This window comes from Mustela putorius, unplaced genomic scaffold, assembly GCF_011764305.1.
Source record: "Mustela putorius furo isolate JIRA1106 unplaced genomic scaffold, ASM1176430v1.1 tig00003944_pilon_pilon_pilon, whole genome shotgun sequence".
Taxonomy (NCBI): Eukaryota; Metazoa; Chordata; class Mammalia; order Carnivora; family Mustelidae; genus Mustela; species Mustela putorius.
Window position 1 is genome coordinate 5,622,929 of NW_025422088.1, and position 22,141 is coordinate 5,645,069.

General features: G+C 37.0%; 1 protein-coding gene across 3 annotated transcripts in view; it reads right to left on the reverse strand.

The window, feature by feature from the left end:
* The window catches only part of UHRF2 (ubiquitin like with PHD and ring finger domains 2), a 90,741-nt gene that overhangs the window by 67,953 nt on the left and 647 nt on the right, over window positions 1-22,141 (reverse strand). Inside the window, exons 2-4 of one of the 3 annotated variants that reach the window (XM_045069856.1) lie at window positions 20,356-20,462; window positions 16,474-16,707; window positions 4,513-4,772 (exon numbers count right to left, since the gene is read on the reverse strand). In XM_045069856.1, coding sequence (XP_044925791.1) covers window positions 4,513-4,772; window positions 16,474-16,707; window positions 20,356-20,361 — 500 coding nt within the window. In that variant the 5' untranslated portion in view covers window positions 20,362-20,462. The remainder of the gene's footprint in view (window positions 1-4,512; window positions 4,773-16,473; window positions 16,708-20,355; window positions 20,463-22,141) is intronic. The other 2 variants (XM_045069855.1, XM_045069857.1) reach the window with 2 other exon arrangements.

Here is a 22,141-nt window from a genome sequence, read left to right on the forward strand (position 1 = left end):
TAAATCGTCATAAGCTATGCCATACACATACTACCTTGATATTAACCTACCAGAAACACTTAAGAAATTACTGTCCTTTCCAAGTCTACTTTTTAATCTTCAGTCATCATCAGGGTGTTTACTCTTAAAGATGACAGTCACATCCTTATGGATTTAGATGTTCAGGACTGTAAGTGTTAAACTTTAAATACCTTACCTATAGAGAGAGAGCAGTTAATGGAAATAAATACAACTTTTAGAAAGCTTGGAAGTATTTAGTACAAACTTACTATGAAATAAGGGGAAACTTCATGTTCTTTCTCTTGACTGCTTAACCATTTCATGATTTATACTTGCCTGTATTACCCTGATGTTTGCTCACTTCTGAATCCCTTTCCCCCCTTTTTTGGCCCAAAATACCACTAAAAATACACTTTCATCAGGCATAGTCTCTCCCAGGTAATCATGACTTTGGGAGGAAAAATGGCAGCTCTCCTCACAGCCATGTTGTACATTCCCATTAAGCAGGTACGTTTTTAAAACCTTAAGGAGGGGGCACCTAGGTGGCTCAATAGGTTAAAGCCTCTGCCTTTGGCTCAGGTCATGATCCCAGGATCCTGGGATAGAGCCCGGCATGGGGCTCTCTGCTCAGCAGGGAGCCTGCTTCCCCCCCCCTCTGCCTCTCTGTCTCCTTGTGATCTCTGTCTGTCAAATAAATAAATAAATAAATAAATCTTTAAAAAAACAAAACAAAAACCACACCTTAAAGAAAATTTCAGAATTTCTTAGAATCTAAATCTCTTAAGTATAAATTCAATATTCCTACTACCAACTCTTTTCCTAAGTACTTATGACATAATGGTTGAGTTCTAAAAATACAAAGCCCTTGCGCTAAGACAAGGGTAAATGATAAGTGGTATCAAACAGCAATTAGGAAAAGAAAACCCCCACAACTACTACTTTGTACCAGGCACTTTGACGTATTTGCAGTAGATGTGAACCATAAAATGGACAAGCCTAATCTAGGCCTTATGACTGATGAACTACAAGATCTTCACTAGAAACCTTCAACAATTCAGTCTATGCCCATCAAAGAATCTACAGAAAAGGGACCTTTAGAGGGCACATTGGTGGCTCAGCTGGTTAAGTGTCTGCCTGGAGTCCTGGGATCAAGCCTTGAGTTGGGCTCCCTGCTCAGCTGGGAGTCTGCTTCTCCCCTTCCCTCTGCTCCTTGCCCTACTAGTGCTGCACGTGCTCTCAAATAAATCTTAAAACAATAACAACAAAAAAACCCTTACGAACAGTAAAACTCTTAAATCTTAAAATATTTCAGATAAATCTCAATGTTTATGAATTTACAAGGTTTTAATCTTTAATTTTTGAAGGAAAAATAAAGATTAGGAAAACAAATTTATGTTTTAGAACCTTGTCTACCACAAGATTTTATTTGGCTTTTTGGGGTTCCTTGGTCCCATATACCTCTCTGCCCTGGCTAAATGACAGCCTGCTCAAATTATATTATTATACTCAGAGGTTTGGAGATATGATTATTAACTAAGCAGTTTACTCTAACAGGAGAGAAATGAGGTTAGTTCACTGAGGGAAATGTTAATATTTAGTACAAAAAGGGAATGGGATGGTAGCTTTTAAGTACCTAACGCCTATTTAAGTAAGCTTACGTCCAAAAAAACTGAGAACTTCTGTTGCAGAAGTAAAAATTAATCTAAGGGGTCACCAAATCCAATCACTTAAATTTTATAAGTTCTCTTTGCAATGTAGTATCTCTAACTAATCTCGCTAACTATATGACTGAAGATGGCCAATGCTTGTTTATTGCTCACTCTTCAGGGCAGATGATTCTCTCTTCAGAGATTTGACTGTTTTGAAGTTTAGGTTATCCTAAATTTACCACCTATGTTGTAAAGAACTTTCTCCTATACAGAACTTTTAAAATGTGAAAGCTATCATGATCCACATCTTTTTAAACAAAATACTTAGTTCTTTCATCATAATTTTACATTTTGGGTTCTACTCTGAAGATACACCAGGTCCTGCTGGTATTCTTAAATAATATTCCAAGTAGGGAATAATCAGCTCAGTACAGCAGTAACATTACCCTGATTATTCCAGCTACCTTACAATATAACTACTTAATAGCTACATTTTATTGACTCACTTGGAGTTTACAAAAACAAGAACAAAAAACAACAAAATAAAACAAGAAAACCCCCACAGTCCAACAGCACTCCTCAATGCAGCCTCTATCGAAGGAATCAAGAATCAAGAACTTGTTTATTAACTTATTGAGAACAACAGGCACTTTACTAGTTTTTAACTTACTTTCCAGTAACGATAAGGAACGAACCTTTGAAAGATTTGTTAGATCCATATTGGGGCATGATTCTTTCTAAGTCATGATTCTTTTCAGCTTTCTGTTCCTTGAGACTCTTATCCAAAAGCTCATCTATTTTACTTTATACTTTGTTTTATATAGTCTTTTTCTCTTTTTGAAGATGTGAATGACATTCACCTACCACTTAAGCTTTTGTCATCTTTTATTTCTCAAAGACAGTTCAACTATCATTAAGTTGCCAGCTGTGAAACATTTAATACTATCACATAAAAGTATTTAGGAAAAATAATTTTAGTCTTCTCATGCATGCTGGATTTAGACTCTTTTATTAACCTTTATTCTAATCAAGACAAATTTCTCCTTCCAAAAACAAACAAAAAAACCGCCAAATACATGCTAAGGTATAGTGACTTGTGCCCTAATATTACACCAAACTCAGGCCTATCCCTCGAAAGTCTCACTCCAAAACCGAGTCCCCCAAAATTGTTAAAAATTTAATAAGCCTTAGTTCACTTACCGTTTAAAGATTATACTAATTCTCACAGTGATATTTTATAAAATATTTTTTTTCACCAAATAACTCTTCTATTTTCTAAGAAATAAAATTCAAAGCAAATCAAGAACTCTACTTGTTGATACCAGATATACAGATAGCTACAGTCTTCAATAGTCTTTGTTACACATTCACAAACTCAGAGACAGATTACTGTCAACACACCAACTCTAATCCCTTTCTATCCCAGACTCAATTTACCAATATTGCCAGTTCTGGCCAATTCTGGATCTTAATATTCATTCAACATGTTGGTTACATGGTACTGTATTCACTGTATGAGGTCTCATTTGAAATAAGCCATGTTGGCAAGTTAGCCACACCACAGGAAGTATCAGAAAAATAATGACTAATGAGATCTACCTTTGACCCCTTTCTAGGCATCCTGGAAATCTGGGTTAACACCAAAGTCTTTTACACGATTTCATGGCGGCAGGGGGGGGGGGATATTAAAACCATTTAAGAATCTTGAGCTCTTATATTTGATCAAGATTTGGTAGCCTAATATTTTCCATGCATATTAAGGTTATCATTTGAGTGATAACAATTTCCTTTAGTGTGCTGAATAAATACTAAATCTGCCCCAATGGTAACTTTTATACTAGAATTTTGAAAACGTTTAAAAAAAAAAAATCAATTTTGAAATCTCAGCCCTCAAGGCAAGTTCTTAATACTGTTTTCATAAGAACATTTAAAAATGGGACACCTGGGTGGCTCAGGTCATGATCCCAGGATCCCAGCACTGAGTCTGGCATCGGCATCCAGCCCCCTGCTCAGAGGGGAGCCTGCTTCTCCCTCTGCCTGCCTCTCCCACTTGCATGCACTCCCTCTGACAAATGAATAAAATCTTAAAAAAATAAAATAAATTTTGGGACACCTGGGTGACTCAGTCGGTTAAGCGGCTGCCTTCAGCTAAGGTCATGATCCCAGGGTCCTGGGATTGAGTCCCGCATCAGGCTCCTTGCTCAGCAGGGAACCTGCTTGTCCCACTCCCTCTGCCCCTCGCTCTCTCCCTGTCAAATAAATAAATAAAATCTTTAAAAAATAAAATAAATTTTAAAAAAGAACATCTAAAAACATTTCATTGAGAAGACAAGAAAGGGAGTGACTGTTGGGTATGGGTTTTTTTGTGGGGAGGGGATAAAAATGTTCTAAAATTGGTTTGTGGTAATGTACAATCCTGTGAACACAATAGTAACAGTGAATTGTACCCTTTAAATGAGTAAACTATGTATGTGAATTTTCTCAATAAGTTATTTAAAAGCATTTCAACTTCATCCTAATAGCTACACTACTCTACATGTTATTAAATACCAAGAAAACCAAACCAAAACAACACCCCCCCAACAAAAAACCCAAAAACTAGATCATAGAGGAAGAGACAAAGAAACCCTTACACACACTAACTTAAGCCAGGCATTAGGATGTCAAAAACAAACCACTTAGGAGCCAGAGATGACTGAACATTAAGAAGCCCTTGTTACAACCACTGAAAGGGTAACAGACTGAATATGACCCCTAAATGATTTCTTCAGAAAGACTATTATTTGAAAACAATCTAGAAATGGAAGGCTTTGTGTCTATAAACAAAAATATGAATGAAGTCCTCAATAGCATGAGCACTTACTCATCATACTCGATATGATAAATAACGTCTTCATCAGCAGCAACAGAGTCTGAATTAGACGTAGAGGGTACACTGTCCAATTTATTTGTGTTCTCTTTGGAATTATGATTTACATTTCCATTAGTCCTTTTACAAGAACTGCCATTCTTCAGTGGAGTTTTGCCACGTGAATGTCCATCAGAAGCTCTAGTAACACTACGTATACGGGCTTCAAACCAAGCACCAAGGCCGACATCTCTGGCATCCACCAATTCATTTACCTAAAAAGAGTTTAAAATTAGTTAATGAAGCTTAATTTCATCTATTGCTTCAAAAACCATACTATAACTCAAGTTATTTTGAGAGTTATCACGGTTAGCATCATTTACAGCTATTCCTGTTTAAAGTAATTAGAAAGATTAGATCAAAACTATTCTTTTTGGATTATACTGTCAAATCTGTTATTTACTATTATGAAAATTAACTTTCTTTCTAATTTCATTCAGTGAAATAGGTATTTTCTTTACTCCTTGCCTGGGTCTACATTAGACTTTTAGAAATATCATTCTTGTATACCTAAGTGTTCTACCAAGTCATTAAATAAGAATGTCACTTAGTGAAAATCTAGGACTTCCTAGTATTGTGGCTGTTACTGATCTGCTTAATTTCTTCAGAATCCTAGAGATAACTTACAGTCAGTCTAACAGAAAACAGTTAAGTAGCAGAAAAAACTTGAATATGGGGAATTATAAACATGTATAAGGGGAAGAATCCAGCAAACCCATCTATAAAAAATGGGGCAAGTTCTATCACCAGTTAATAACTCACTAGCAAATGCATTATTTAGTACCTCAAAGGAGAAAATAAAGAGAACAGAGCTGCAAAGATGCAAAATAGATGTATTCAAGTCTAGTGGATAATTCAGAACTAAAACATGCAATCTGACAAAAGGAATACGGTGCATTAGAAACCATGTGTATCAATAGAGTTACAATGTGGAAGCTGGTTAAATAAAACACACAAACACACACAAAACCTCTCCAGAAAAAAATCAGGCAATTGGTCTAAAGGTAAGGCTCTTTCAAGAGCAATAACCAAGAGACCTAGAAAAAAGCCCCCTTCAGCTTTTTTCATTTTTTAAAGCCCTTAAAAATAAAAAAGACCTCATTAATACAAGATGATCATCCAATCAAGCTAGTTCTTCCTGAGGGTATTAGAGACCACTTAAGTTATCCAACAGAATTCTGATGGATTGTATAGCTTGGGACCAGGGCGGAGTTTATACTCAAAGTTAAATATCCATATATTATCCAAGTCTCTTTTTAGGCTTGTTGAACTCTTTTTTTTTTTTTTTAAAGATTTTATTTATTCTTCAGAGAGAGAGAGGGAGAGAGAGCGAGCACAGGCAGACAGAATGGCAGGCAGAGGCTAAGGGAGAAGCAGGCTCCCTGCTGAGCAAGGAGCCCGATGTGGGACTCGATCCCAGGACGCTGGGATCATGACCTGAGCCGAAGGCAGCTGCTTGACCCAGGTGTCCCTAGGCTTGTTGAACTCTAACAAGCTTAATAATTCCTCTTTTACAAGATAAGAAATTAAAAGCCCTGACAAGTTAACTTCCTCCAAGTGAAAGCTCATGAAATGTAAAGCTAGAATTTGCAGACATCAACCTTGAGGTTTATGTTCTTGCCACTGTGTTAGGAAGACTGATGAGAAGATGACAAGATAGGTAAATAGGAACTTCAAAGGTTAAGCGATGAAATAAGGTATTAAAAGATAAAAATCAGAGATGAAACACAGTATACATACATTAATCTATGCATTAAATGGACACAAGTCCTTTTCTTCCTAACAGTCACTGATAAGTTTAAAGATACTTTTTTCTTTCTTTTTTTTTTTTAAAAGATTTTATTTATTTATTTGACAGAGATCACAAGCAGGCAGAGAGAGGGGGGAAGCAGGCTCCCCACTGAGCAGAGAGCCCGATGTGGGGCTAAAATCCAGGACCCTGAGACCCCAGCCCGAACTGAAGGCAGAGGCCTAACCCACTGAGCCACCCAGGCGCCCCTAAAGACACTTTCTTACAGGCAACATTAGCTAAAACAAAAAATAATCAATGTGAAGGTTGATCAAACTTGGGAGAACAGACTACTCTTTCACAGCAAATCAAAATGTAAGGTTTTATGTAGCACTTTGCACTCATTACAGCAGAGAATAGAGGGCATACAGTTGATACTGAAATAGGTAAAGAAACATAAGGCAATCTGAAAATACTCCATTGCAGATTCAAAAGAGAACTTATTATCTCATAAAAGGTAGGGCATTGAGTAAAACAACCTTGGACTTACAACTGTAAACAAGAATTGCAAATTCTCTAGTTGACCATACATGACAATGTATATAAACTGGGTGGGAAAAAAATGCTTCTAAATTTAAAAAAGGATTCTGCACATTACACAGACATACTGAATTACGTCAAAATTGAATGGGTCAAAATGCATGCAAGAGATTAAAGATCCTTTGTAAAGCCTGGGTTTTGAGTATGGAGAAGAGGATAGTTAAACTTACATGAATAACATGAGAACAGGATACTGCCATGGTAATTTCTTTGATCTCATAGTAATCCAGCTGAAAATTAAGAACTGCATTGATATGATATAAAGTTATGATATGCTATGATAAAAAAAAAACCTCTGTAAAATAGGTCTAGAGGGAACATATCAACATAATAAAGGTCTTATATGGAAAAACCCACAGCTAACATGTTACTTAATGGTGAAAAACTGAGAGCTTTTCCCCTAAGGTCAGGAACAAGATAAGAATGTCCACTTTCATTCAAGCCCTAACCACAGCAATGAGACAAAATTAAAAGCCATCCAAATTGGTAAGAAAGAAGTCAAACTCTTCATTGTTTGAAGACGACATACTATATTTAGAAAACCTGAAAGACTCCACCACATAACTGTTAGAAGCAATAAATGAATTCACAGTAAAGTCACAAGGTACAAAAATCCATGTACAGAATGTTGCATTTCTATACACTAATAATGAAATAGCAGAAAAATTAAAACAATCCCATTTACAACTGCATCAAAAACAGTAAAATTAGCTAGGAATAAACTTAGATAAAAAAATAAAAGACATGTACTATGAAAACCATAACACTGTGATATAAGAAATTAAAGATGACACAAAGAAGTGGGAAGACATTCCATGTTCATGGGTTGGAAGAATATTGTTAAAATGTCTATACTACTCAAGACAATCCACGCATTCAATGTAATCCCTATCAAAATACCAACATCATTTTTCACAGAGCTAGAACAATCCTAAAATTTGTATGGAACCACAAAAGACCTCGAATAGGCAAAGCAATCTTGAAAAGGAAAAAAAGCTGGATGTATCACTATTCCAGATTACAAGTTCTACCACAAAGTGGCAGTAATTAAAACAGTATGGGACTGACACAAAAATAGACACACAGATCAATGGAATAGAAGAAAAAAAAAACAAATAAATCCACAATTACATGGTTAATCCTCAACAGAGGAGGAATAAATAGCCAATGGAAAAAGATGGTCTCTTCAACAAACAGTGTTGAAGATTTAGACAGCCACATGGAAAATAAAACTAGACCACTTTCTCTCACCATACACAATAATAAAATTAAAATGAATTAAAGACCTAAATGTGAGACCTAAAGCCATCAAAAACCTAGAGAAGAGCACACACAGTAACATCTCTGACATCAGCTATTGCAACCTCTTTCCAGATATGCCTCCTAAGGGAAACAAAAGCAAAATCAAACTATTGGGACTACATCAAAATAAAAAGTTTCTGCAAAGGAAACAACTCAAAGGCAACCTACTGAATGGGAAAGTTATTTGCAAATAACATTATCCATAAAGGGTTAGTATCCAAAATATACAAAGAACTGATACAATGCAATATCCCAAACCCTAATAACCCAGTTAAAAAATGAGAAGACATGAATAGACATGTCTGCAAAGACGACGTACAGATGGCTAATAGACCATGAAAAGATGCTAAACATTACTCATCATTAGGGAAATGTAAATCAAAACTACAAGGAGATACCACCTCATACCTCTCAGAATAGCTGAAACCAAAATCACAAGAAGCACCAAAGTGTTGGTGAGAATGTGGAGAAAAAGGAACCCTCTTGCACTGTTGGTGGGAATGCAAACTGGGGCAACCACTGTGGAAAATAGTACAAGTTTCCTCAAAAAATTAAAAATAGGACTACCCTATGATCAAGTATTCACACTAATGGATATTTACCACTGTCTCTAGAAAGAAGTCGTCCATCCTTAGCCAGAAAATACCTCCCCCAAAGATGTCAAATTGTAAAAGATATAGGAAAAAAAATTAATGGGGTTGGAGTATTTGAGCTGAAGTTATGAGATAAAGTTAAAAACAAATCTAATCACATAAATGTTAGCTGAAGAGTTGGATTTATTCATATAAAAAATACAGCCACATTTAGAGAAGAATCTTCCATATCCGAGTAGATGAGAGTTAAAAAAAAAAAAGTATGGGAGACAAGGAGAAATCATTAAAAGATGAAATACCAACAAATACTGGAGAACTTACTGTATCAGGTATACTTCTAAGTACTTTATATGTTCCATTTAAAACATACCAGCTCTCTCATTTAAGAACTAGCTCCTAACTTAGGTACACAGACATACACACACAACAAAAACCCCACACCAGCTCTGCAGATAACCTAGGTTTAAGTTTATCATCTACTAGGTATAACCTTGAAGAAATTATTTAACCTGTCTCAGCCTCAACTTCTTTATACAATAACATACTTTGCTGTGTATTAAGAGATTAGGTAACTAAATCCATATGATGTGCCAACTAGCAAGCACAGGCACAGATGAAAACAACTGTCTCCTTCCACTAAGGAGACATATGTACAATTTTAAGACCCATTAAGTCTCAGTATAGTCTTAATACCATAGTCTTCTTAGTAACAATATTAGCAATTTACTGTTATGTATATTACCTCCTTTAATAACTAAAATATGAAGTCCTTATTTTCCAATGAGTTACAAAAGAAACTAGAGTCCTCAGGGGATACACACCTGTAAGTGGCAACTAAGCTGATAAAGATTTCCGAATTAGAACATGACTCTCATTTCAATGTTTTTCTAAAATTTACAAATCAAAATACAATGTGGTTCCATTTACATAAAGTTAAGAAAGAAAATAAAGGATGCACACATAGATTAAAGGTTATTAAGAGGTAATGACGGGATCAAGTTAATAAAAAGTGAAGAAATAACTACTCAGAAGTTTGGGTATTAGTTATAACTAGGGAGAAAAGAGGGGGCCCATGGGAAGTTCCTGGGATACTGTTTTATATTTCTTAATTTGGTGGTATTTACAGGCACTGACTTCCTATTTCACTAAGCTCTATATTTTGTATTGTCTATTACGTTTCATAATCGAAAAGGTACCAAATCAGGAAGCACAGCTGCGCTGTGTTATAAAAGATAGGAGATATTAAAATATCCATGACTTTCACTTAGTAATTGAGGGGTTTCCCCTTTCTTTTATTTCCTATTATGAACGTCAGAATACATGTAAAAAGTTTATCTAAAAAAGTTAACTTATCTAAACTCTAAAGCCTTATTTATCTTCATTCTAGAGTTTAGGCCAAGATGACAGTCATCTCAACAGTAGGATCTGCTGTGAGTCATTCAAAGATTCTACATCCAAAACCAGAACTGAACTATTTAGATATCAAAAGTCCACCTTGTTTGAGAAAATCACCTCCCAGAGACCACGGAAAGGGATGTACCCAGGCTCTGCACAATCTTCCACAGGCCCCCTGAGTATGATAACGACATACTCGGTTTCTTATAACATATGAAAAGATAACTGAGCAACATTTGGTCCATTTCAGACCTCAAATAGCACAAAACAAGAATTATGGTGGACAAGAACTTCAGTTTAAAATTCTATTTTTTAAATAAGAGAATTATTAAAAAAATAGATTTAAACATTTTTTTAAATGTTAGAATTCTTTAATGTTTAAATGTTTACCTATGCCAGTTGAGAAATACTGACTTGAAAATTCACTTTCTGTATCCACTTACACGAAGGCCAAGGAAAATTTTAGGCAAAAAGTAAAAGCTCCAAATCTGTTTGCTCATCCATAATGCAATTTTAATTATAGAAAGCCCTATATCTATAAAAGGAAAATCTTTACATAGCACAAATGACATAAGCAGGAATTCAAGATAAAGGCAAAACAAAACACAACAACAAAAAAAACCCAAACCAAACAGAAAAACAACAAAACCTCCCAATATTAGTGACCTAGGAACAAATTAAATTTTGATACAGTAGTCACAGACTTGCTCAAAGGAAAACATTCACAACAAATAAACTTAAAAGTAGCAGTTTCTAAGTTGTTTTCAGGTTAGCCAAAGGTAAGTTTTAATAGCTAGCAAGATTCTGTGAAAGCAGGGGGCAATATCATTTGTTTATCCTCCCATCTCTAATATCTAGTACAAATATATTAAAGATAACCAAATATTTCATCCAATGGATGAATTATCCAGAAATAAGCACTTCTGTGTTAAAAAAAAAAAAAAAAAAATCAGGTCACCTGGATGGCTCAATTGGTTAAGCATCTGCCTTTGGCTCAGGTCAAGATCTCAAGAGTCCTGGGATTGAGCCCTAGTTGGGCTCCCTCCTCAGTGGGGGAGTCTGCTTCTCCTTCTCTGTGCTCTCATGCGCAACCATGCACACTCTTGCTCTCAAAAAATAAAAATCAGTGAAAATTTCAAATACCTATGACAATTACTGAGCTTCATTAAAAAAAAAGCAAATAAATCTGATAGCCTCTTCAACTAGGTAAGTTAAATGCAGCTCTGACTAAACATTACAAACAACAGAACAGCCTTTTCAGAGTTTAAGTTCCAGATTTCATGCATGCTTCTAAATGAGGAAAAGAAGACAATATAAAACGTAATATATTTGTACAAATGGGGAGAAGCTGAATCAGAATTTGAAAGCATGTCTGATGGGGTACCTGGGTGGCTCAGTGGGTTAAAGCCTCTGCCTTCCAGTCAGGTCATGGTCCCAGGGTCCTGGGGTTGAGCCCCACATCAGGCTCTCTCTTTGGCCAGGAGCCTGCTTCCTCATCTCTCTCTGCCTGCCTCTATGCCTACTTGTGATCTCTGTCAAATAAATAAATAAAATCTTAAAAAAAAAAAAAAAAAAAAGAAAGAAAGAAAGCATGTCTGATGACAAAGCTAAATTTCTTAACCTCTGTGCTATATATATAATATGAGATATAAAGGTTCTTTAAAAATTGAGGTATCAGAGAGGTGATTGGCCAACAAGTCAGAAGCACGTGACTCTTGATCTTGGGGTTAATGAGTTCAAGCCCCACAACGGGTACAGAGATCACTTTAAAAACAAAAACAGGGATACCTGAGTGGCTCAGTAGGTTAAGTACCTGACTCTTGATCTCAGCTTGGGTTCTGATCGCAAGGTAATGAGTTCAGGCTTGTTGAGCTCTATGCTAGGCGTGGAGCCTACTTTCTAAAAAAACCCAAAACAACCTAACAACGAAACAAAACCACTCCGGGGTCATCCTAGAAATAAAATAACTTATTTATTTTAAAGATTATATTTATCTGAAATAGAGTATAGAGGTGAAGGGAAAGAGGGTCAGAGGGGGAAGCAGACTCTGCTGAGCAGGGAAACTGATGCAGGACTCAATATTCAAATTCCAGGATCATGACCTGAGTTGAAGTCAGTCGCTTAACTAACTGAGCCACCCAGGCGGCCCAATAAAATCTGCCTTAAAATGAAACAAAAACAGGAGTACCTGGGTAACACAGTCTGCCTTGGACTTTGGTAGTGCAAGGTCCTGGGATCAAGCCCTGTGTCAAGCTCCCTGCTCAGCACTGAATCTGCTTCTCCCTCTGTCCCTCCCCCTGATCCTACATGCGCTCTCACTCTCAAAATCTTTTAAAAAACAAAAATAAACATTTTTTTTAACAAGTTAGGTACTAGAAGTAGTTGCTAGTCGAAGTGCTAATAATGAAAAAAAGGACAGATCTGCTGAGAGTCGTAGTTTCTCTTAATGCTTTTTTGAATTAGAGTGGAGAGATGGCAGGGTATGGAGATACCCGCTCAACAGAATTTTTTTTTTTTTAAATAGGATTTGAGAGAGAGAGCTCAAGCGTGTCAGCAGGAGGTGGGGGAGAGGGAGAGAATCTCATGCAGATTCTGTGCTGAGTGCAGAGCCCAACACACAGCCTGAGACCATGACCCTGGCTAAAGAGAAAGAATTTAGGTTGACTAGAACTGCTTAACCTTCAGCCCAGACCTACAGATACATAAGCTGGCCCTCTTTGAAAATAAATTCATGCCTGCACTGCCTAAAACATATTAAGTCAAAAGCAGCAGCTTCTGAACTACTGCTCTTAACCAGAAAGTTAAAATAATGTAAGTTTAATATACAGATGGCTATATACTGGAGATACAGGAAGAATCTGTAGTAGTAAGGAACATACCTAGACCCTAGATCTTGGTTCTCTAAGGCTGGTGTAAGAAATAACTAAGATGATCCTAATGCATCTTCTAGTGCCTGAAAGTGCTTTAACAAAAACAACGAAAATCACCCACAATAATGGAGGTATATCAAAGGGACACAGGGGAAAATATCCCTACTGATGTGAATGACTAACTGAATAAATGAGGGCAAAGAGACAAGTCTCCCATGTAGAATTCCCAGTACATTTTGTAGATAATCTGCCCTCAAGAAGTAGAGTTGTAACCAAGCCACCTCCTTATATGTGGGCTGCATATGGGCACCTCATCTCAAAGAATATAATGTGAAAAAGGGGTAGGGGAGGAGTAACTTCACAATGAAGAAACTTGACGAATGCTACTTCATCAGCCAGGTGATTAAGGTTCACATCAACAGTACAGCAAGTTACTACTGATGTAAAAACCTAAGGTATAATTAGCACATAGAATGTTGGTAGTTTGTACCCTAGATAGAATGTGATAAAAATAGCACTTTACCTCTGTGGTCTTCCTCCAAAAAATATGTAAATCCAGTCTAATGATGAGGAAAACAAGATGAATCCTAATAGAAGGGTATTTTACAAAATATCTGACCAGTACTCCTCGAAACTGTCAAGGTCTTCAAAAACAAAGTCAGTCTGAAAAACTGTCACAGCCAAGAGGAACCTAAGGAGATTCAACAACTATTTAGTATAGTACTAATGTAATATAATATGGTATCCTAGATGGGATTCTGGAACAGAAAAAGGATGTTAGGTAAAATCTAAGAAGATATGGTTCATTTATAACTGATGTATCATATTAATGTAAAGTATTGGTTAACAGGGCAAACCAGAAGTTGGATATATGTATCTTCCCAACTATGCTATAAATTTCAAATTGTTCTAAAACAAATTTATTTAGAAAACAGAGGGGCACCTGGGTGGCTCAGTCCATTAAGCGTTTGCCTTCACCTCAGGTTATGATCCTGGAGTCTTGGGATCGAGCCCCACACTGGGCACCCTGCTCAGCAGGGAGTCTACTTCTCCCTCTGCCCCTCAATCCACTGTTATACTCTCTCTCATATAAATAAAATTTTAAAAAAAGAAGAAAACAACACAGAAAATACTGGTTACTCAAAGGGGTAGTATCAATGTAGACAATAAGGAAAGTGGGCATTCAATATTAAGAATTCTAAATTTGGGGGTATGTGGGTGGCTCAGTTAGGCATCTACATTGGTTCAGGTCATGATTCTGGGGTCCTGGGATGAAGCACTGAGTTGGGCTCCTAGCTCAGTGGGGAGCCTATTTCTCTTTCCTCCTTGTGCTCACTTATGCTCTCAAATAATAGTTTTGACTTTTCCAATAATTCTACTTTGTTGTTGTCCTGCCTATCTCCATCATGTAGAAAGATGTTAAGTAACAGCATTAAGTGGCTGCTTTCTTGTCTGGCTCCTGTCTTTAATGGGAATGCTTCTGGCTTTTCCCCACCATTAAGCATGATGCTGGTAATGGTTTAAAAAATTCATCTATCTGTTCCACTTACAAAGGATTTAAAAAAAAAATCAGAAATGGATCTCTTTTTTAGATTAGATCATTTGGTTTTTTTGGCTTATTACTATGACGAATTATATTAATATTACTATATTGAGGGCTGGGTAAAATGGGTGAAGGGTGTCAACTGTGTGGTAATGGGTAGTAACTAGACTTATGGTGGTGATCACCTTGTAATGTATTGAATTCTAAAGCTATAAACCTGAATTTTAGAAGACAAATGATAAATTATATACCTGCAAATTATATATATTGAAAAAAAAAATCCAAATAATGAACTATCCCACTTCCAAGCCATCCCTGGCCAAGATATTCTGTTCTTTTAACAAACAGTCATAATTTTATTTGTTAAATATAACTTTGGTTTTACATCAATATGTAGTGATACTGGTGTGCTTTTGTTATATTTTAGTATCAGTGTTATATTAACTTTTTAAAAACAATGGGAAGCTTTCCTTTTTTTAAATTGTGGGTCAAGTTAGCTAATATAATTATCTATTCTTTAGAGGTTTAAGGTAATTCATCACTGTAGCCATCTAGGCCAGGTACTTTTGACATATAGCTCTTGGCCAGTTTTTTTTGATTCTACATATATGGATTTGTTTCCATTTTTTCTTAGATCAAAAATTACCTCTATCTGCATTTTCCTAAGTAATTTACTTCAGCTAATTTTTAATTTTAGCCTTAAAAATGCTCTGAAAAATTGAGTCTTGGTCCCAATTTGTCCAACTGGTAATAATTAAGAAAAAACAGTGTTAAGGATAGGACAGGATGAAGCAAAACTGTCATTCAGTTATTTCTACAAAATTTATTAGCATTTGAAAAAGTTGGTAGATACAAGGGTCAATATATGTATCAACTGCCTTTCTATACGTAGGCAAACAAATCACAATTTTAGTAGATAACCATTTATAATAGCACTAAAAACGCAGGCACTAGAAATAAGATATGCAGAGAAAACTAATAAAGCTATCAAAGATCTAAGTTGTGGAGACATCTATCATGTCCATGAATGAAGGACTCAACGTTGTATGTAGAGTTGTCAATTCTCCCCATCAAATCCTGTATTACTGATCTGTAGAGTTTAACAAACTAATTCTAAAATTTTTACATGCAAGTTTTAAAAGCCAAACACCAAGACACCCTTAAACAGTAATAGATTTGGGAGATACGGGTTAGGGAGGTAACAGTATACTAGGCTACAGTACTTAGAATAGCAAGCACAGGGATACACAAGCAGACCAAAAGAACACTGTAGAGAGCAATTTGGCAGTATCCTGGGAGTGAACCAGCATTCCCATTTCTAGGTAAAAATTCCTAAAGATATTCTAGAATAGTGCACCAGGATACATAAAGGAGGTTCAAAACAGGTGAAAACTGGGAAAAGCCCAAATTTATCTATTCATCCTTGATTAAATATGTTATGGTATGTTAATACAATGAGAATCAAAGCTGAGAAAAAGAATTGTTACATAAACTTTAAATACAAGCAAAACAAAACATTTTTTTAGAGGTAACAAAAGTAGTAACACTATAACAAAAAAGATCAGAATACTCAGAGTAAGTAGTTTACTCTTTAAGGAGAAAGGAAGACATGTTCTGGTAGTCGCTTTAAAAAGGAATTGGCATTATTCTACTTAGTTTCAGTGGAATTACACCGGTATTTGTTTTGTATTTTTTAGGTGGTATGTACACATTTTATACATTTAAAGTACCTATTGCACAATTCTGTGAAACTTTTAAAAGTCAAAATATTAATAGCTCAGTCTTTACTTTCAAATGACAATCAATCTTCACTTATTTGCAACATCCTTAAGAGAAGAGACATCTGTATTTTCACAACTATCAAGTCTAAAGAAGACAACATACCTTATATAGACCAATGCCAGGATCAATAAGAAAATCACAAGTTGATGTAGACGGCTGACTAGAAGGTCCCACCCTTGGGGTTTTCTTTACTTTAGGTGGGCTATTAGAACAGGGTTTGGCCTGTACATCAATCTGTTTAGATGTGCTAGGAAGATCTGGGTCTGGGCGAACTAGTAGCTGAATAATGTCATTCAGTCCAACATCATAGTCAAATAAAGTATATCCATTTTCCAACTGGAAAAAAAAGGATAAAAAACATTAAAAGATTAAAATGCTTCTCTCAAAATTTGATCTTTCCACATCTTTAGTCATCCAAATGTCTTAGCCCAATTATTAAAATAGCAAAGCAATTTAGTGATACTTAAACCATTCTTATTACTTTATGGCCTCTTTTGATGGCAGCAGCATCTCAGGACCTCAATAAATTCTTGAGAATCAATCCACATTAGCTATCAGGAATGCAGACAGCCACCAAAACCAAAAACATGTCATTGCTTACAGGGCTTCAAAATGTAGGCAGAAAAACCCTAGATTTCTCACCAAGTTTTACTTAAATTAACAGTACCTGAATCCACTGTTAAGAAAGGTGAATTTTGAAGGTGAGTGGTTTTATGACCTTGTGTTCGTATTTAAGTTAACAATTTTATGTTTCTAAAGCACTGCAATTTTTTTTTTTTTAAATCAAGCAGGAATTCCAAGTCTTGTTCATGCTATTCCACTTGCCTAAAGTTCTCTGATTCTATTCATTTGTAAAGGTAGTCAAGTTGTATCATGAAAAGTCTTCCAGGATGAATAATGAATAAATTATCTTGCAACTTACCCATATTTTGGCAAGGTCTCTGCAATGGGTTAAACTGTGACCACTCCACTGCCCCATTATATTAAAGTCTTAATCCCAAATATCTCAGTATAGGAGTATTTGGAAATAGGGTCTTTATAGTAGTAGTAATCAAGTTAAAATTAGGTCATATTGGGTGGGCCCTAATCCACTGTAATTGACATCCTTATGAAAAGTGTAAATTTGACCACAAAGATGTGAAGGCAGCCATGTGACTAAAGCAATTATCTACAACCAAGAAATTTACAAAGGATTGCTAGCAACACTAGAAGCCAAAGGAAACAAGGAAGGATTCTCTATTAGAGCCATCAGAGAGAACATGGCACTACTGATGCTTTGCATTCAGACTCACAGCCTCTGGAAACAGGAGACAATAAATTTCTGTTTTAAGCCACCTAGGTTTTGGTGGCCTTTTTTTTTCCCCCCCACAGAAGTCCTTGAAAACTAAGTCTCCCATTTTTGTTTCTTTATAAAATTCCGTTGGCCATTTTACCATAATACAATAAGAAAACCAAACTCCATTGAAGATCAAAACTAACATTTCTCTAGAAACATTACCAATTTAATCACTGTTCATTTTCCCCTTCTTTGTATGTAATAACCATCCTCATTCTCAACTCCCTACACACAGTAAGACCGTATTTCCGAAGTCCACCAAAGGGAAGAATGAGTTTGTCCTTAAATGATAAACTTACTAGTATACTAAATAAATATTAATTCAAGTTGTCCCAAAACACATCTAGCACAATCCTACACATTATACATATTCAGTTTTAACTATAATAAGGGATCAAACAATTCACAAATTTCCCAGTAGGGAAATCAGACACTATCCCAGAGGTTGGTTCACATGCTTATTCCAAGTAAGTCCAAAGGGGTTTCCCAAGTCAATGAGCAGATAAACCCTTACAAAGATTAGCGATCACCACTGCTTACTTTATTAAAATAACACCACCACAACTCCCACCTAATTCTGAACTCCTGGAGAAAAATTAAAGGAGCCAAAACCTATACATTCACACCTTCATTTTTGACATTCTCCAATACTCCTTTGCCCCAAAAAGGTAAGAACATACTAGTCTGGAACTGTTAAAAAAGTACAACTTGATTAACCATACAACTGTTGCACATTATGAGCGTCCAAGTAGAAGATTAAAAACAAACTCTTAAAAGTATAGAACATGCAAAACAAAAAAATCCCCCAGTAATATGCAAATTAACAGGAAAGACATTTCCCAAAATGAAGCAAGCTGTTAAGGTGGTAAAATAACTGGAAATTCAAAGTGCTTCCACAAATAATTTTCCTTTGAAATCTGAGGCACAAGAATCAGAGTGTCGGCAGGACACTCTTATACTCAATCCCTCTGATGAGTTTCTAAGTGACTGCTCAAAATCATATAAGCTGCTTCAAATGATTATTTGGTTTGGAATGAAAAGCAATGTCTTAAGTCAGAAAAACACTGCATATCAAGGCATGAGGCCCTCTCGTGAAGTTAGGCCCACATTAACATGTAACTTTTCCTTCAATTATTCATGCTTGCTAGGACAGCCACTTTTACCTGAATTATCTACTTCTTCCCTAATTCAAAGGTATTCTTCCAGTTTTCCTAAAATATTGATTACTATCCATTGCATAATTAACTTCCATACAGCTAGGCTTTTGTGAAGAATGCTGGAATGAATTGTTACTTGAAAAGTAGTGAAGTTTTCCCAAATTTAGCACAAGTGTTGGCTGGAAGTTACTGTCACTTATACCCCAACTGGAGAAGGGACAGAGTCACTTAGAAATCACAAACACCTGTGAGTTTCAGGCATGTAACAATATTCCATCAATGTCTCACAGGACAAAATGCTTGGGAACTGCTGTCCTAGAAGATGGGAGCACAGTATTTAAAATACTATAGGTGTAAAAATGGCCCTAGAGTGTTTTGTTTTGTTTTTTTTATAAATCTTTTTAAAGATTTTATTTATTTATTTGACAGAGAGAGATCACAAGTAGGCAGAGACTCAGGCAGAGAGAGAGAGGAGGAAGCAGGCTCCCTGCTGAGCAGAGAGCCCGATGCGGGACTCGATCCCAGGACCCTGAGATCATGACCTGAGCCGAAGGCAGCGGCTTAACCCACTGAGCCACCCAGGCGCCCGAGTGTTTTGTTTTTTGCCAGACTTCAGTCTTGTGTCTAGTATTGGGTTGAAGTAAGAAAATTCAGATAATAGGAAGAACTGCAACAGTGATGCAAAATAAAACTAGGAAGCAAACACCAACTGACAATGACTGAGAAGAAAGTGAGAGAAGGCTTTCCAAAGGGGTTACTGACAACTTAATGCCCTCGACCTGCATCCCTTAAACAACCTTCATGTATCTTGCACATCATATATATAATATAGATAAGACACTCATTCTCTCTCCCTGTTTAAATAGGCAAATGCTTTTACTTTGCATTCCATGTAAAAATTAAGAATCCAGGGGCAAAAGGGTATCGTGGTATAAACAAGAGCAAGAGGAGAAGTGACAGAATCCTTTCAAATAAGGAAAAGCTCTGGATTCTCAAAATATTTAGGAATTCATAATATAATTTTTCCTTAAAGAGCTAATCCTCAGGATGCATGCTCAACCTCCCAGAGTAATGTCCAAGTGAGGTTACTCTACTCTAACCAGAACTTTTAAAGCCCTGAATTGCTGCCCTCTATTTTGACCCTCAAAAGTGGAGCTACTCTGCTTTTCAAATTTAATTTGCATAGAGATCACCTGGAGTCTTTATAAGTGATTCTGATATATACCAAAAACTAACAGCAGCAAACCTCACATAAAAGGGGTGAGGAATAAGGGAGAAAGGGTACTATTTACATCAGAGACACTGTAAATGTGTTTTTATTTACATTTTTCACTATGTAGCAGTAAAGGGGTGACTTTTTCAAATAAGCACAATGGCATTCTATAAGCTAGGGCAGCACTGTGATGCAAATCCAGTAGTTGCTATAGACCTACTACTCTGTCCACGGACTATGAACTCCAAAGAGTAAAAGAGAATAGAGGTAATAATCACTGTCATGGCTACTCCTCAGCTCACAAAGTATACACAGCTGAAGCAGTGTCTTCCTTCTGTCTTCAACTCAATGGGGCACCAAAGGTCCATACTGGTTTATCACTGAGCTGCAGAAATCAAAATAGTGAGTTATCAACTGTCCTGGGAGAAGAAGTACAAAAGGGTAATTATCCTCAACAGTTTTTCCCTAAACCTGGAACAGAATTTCCTGGTTTACTGGAAGTCTACTTTGCTGACCTGAATTTAACTCAATTTCTACTTTTTCCTCAAGACAGCCAGGTGCACCTTTTTAGTATATTTGATAATTAGACTTTGGGAGTTTCCAGGAACACATGAGAATGTTTCATTTCTATCTCTTGTGCTGAAGTCACCAAAGTATCCCAGCAATTCATGTACTATTATAGCCTTAGCTAAAAAACAAAATTCGGAAGACGTGATCATATAATTCTTATCTTTGACCAAAAAAATAATAAGGTATCAGTCATTGAAGGTATAGCAATATAAAGCTAGGTAGGGTTTAACATGTATGATTTCAAAAGCCAAGTTTACAACGGAATTGAACACCCATTTTTTTTTTTTCAAGTCAAACAGTAAAGGATCAATAAAACAGTTTCGAACACCTATCAAAGATGCTATCACTTATTTAAAAACAAATTAAAATAAACCCTGGCTCTCTTTCTCTCTCAAAGTATAATCTTGTTACTGACATTTCTGGGCAGTTTTTGAAGCTAAGCCTATGAAGGGAAGAAAAATATTCCTTTCAAATCCTTTGTGGCTATAGGAAAATCGTACTTCCACTAAATCAAAGAGCTACATTTATTCCAAACCACAGAAATGAAGCCAAACTGTAGCCTAAGTGGAGAATGCACCTTTTTAGTTGGGGGTGAGGAAGACAAAATTGAGTACGCTTGGGTCTCCAGATGTAGATTTGTCGGATAAGAAAAATCTTTAATGGGCCAGACCATGGTCATACCATACTACTACCAGAGACACCAACAGACACCCTCCCTGCCAAAACCACTTTCAGCCTTCAAGTATGTTCCGCTGGCTATACTCCAGTTGCTGTTTTAAAAGTTTGTGTGAGGGGGACTACATCAGAAGGGGAGAAGCAAAAAGAGCAGACCACTCAGTCTTTCACACTCCTTTCCACTCTGGAAATAAACCACCCTCTCTTGCCTATACCTAGGAGTTTAAAACCGATCCCGAATTACATCAATGGCTCGCCCCTTCAGCCCAAGTTTCTAATCTTCAAGACGGATTCCAATTCCAGAAAAGAGGTGAGGGAAGAGAGCCAGAAGTTTTGGAAACCCTTCGAATCTTCAGTGTGCTCAAATCCTTTCACAGTGGAGAGTCAGAACTAGGGCTCTTGAGCCTAAGAGGAAACGAGTTGTAAGTTTCCCCCCTGCTGTCTGAGAGCCGAGTGCGCAGAGGAGCCACCAAAGCAATGCGAGCCGTTAGCCGGGTTAGCGCCGCTGGGAGCCGGATCCGTCGGCCCTCCCCACCGGCGCTGAGGCATGGCCGCCAGAGCCCGCTGCCCTCCCCGCCTCCAAGCGCGCCGACCCAGCCGAGGGCGGGAAGCTAGGGATCCCAGGCGCTAGGGCGGGCTGTGCCAGCGGCTACCGCCCCGCTGAAAAGGGCGGGGCAGGGGGGGGGCGAGGTGTCCGCGGTCTGGGCGCCTCCTCCTCTGACCCTGCCAGGAGCACCTGCACTTCGGGGCTGGTACGGACCCCGCTGCGTCCCCTCGGCGGGGCCTGGGCCTGCACTCTGAGCCTCGCGCGCTGCACAC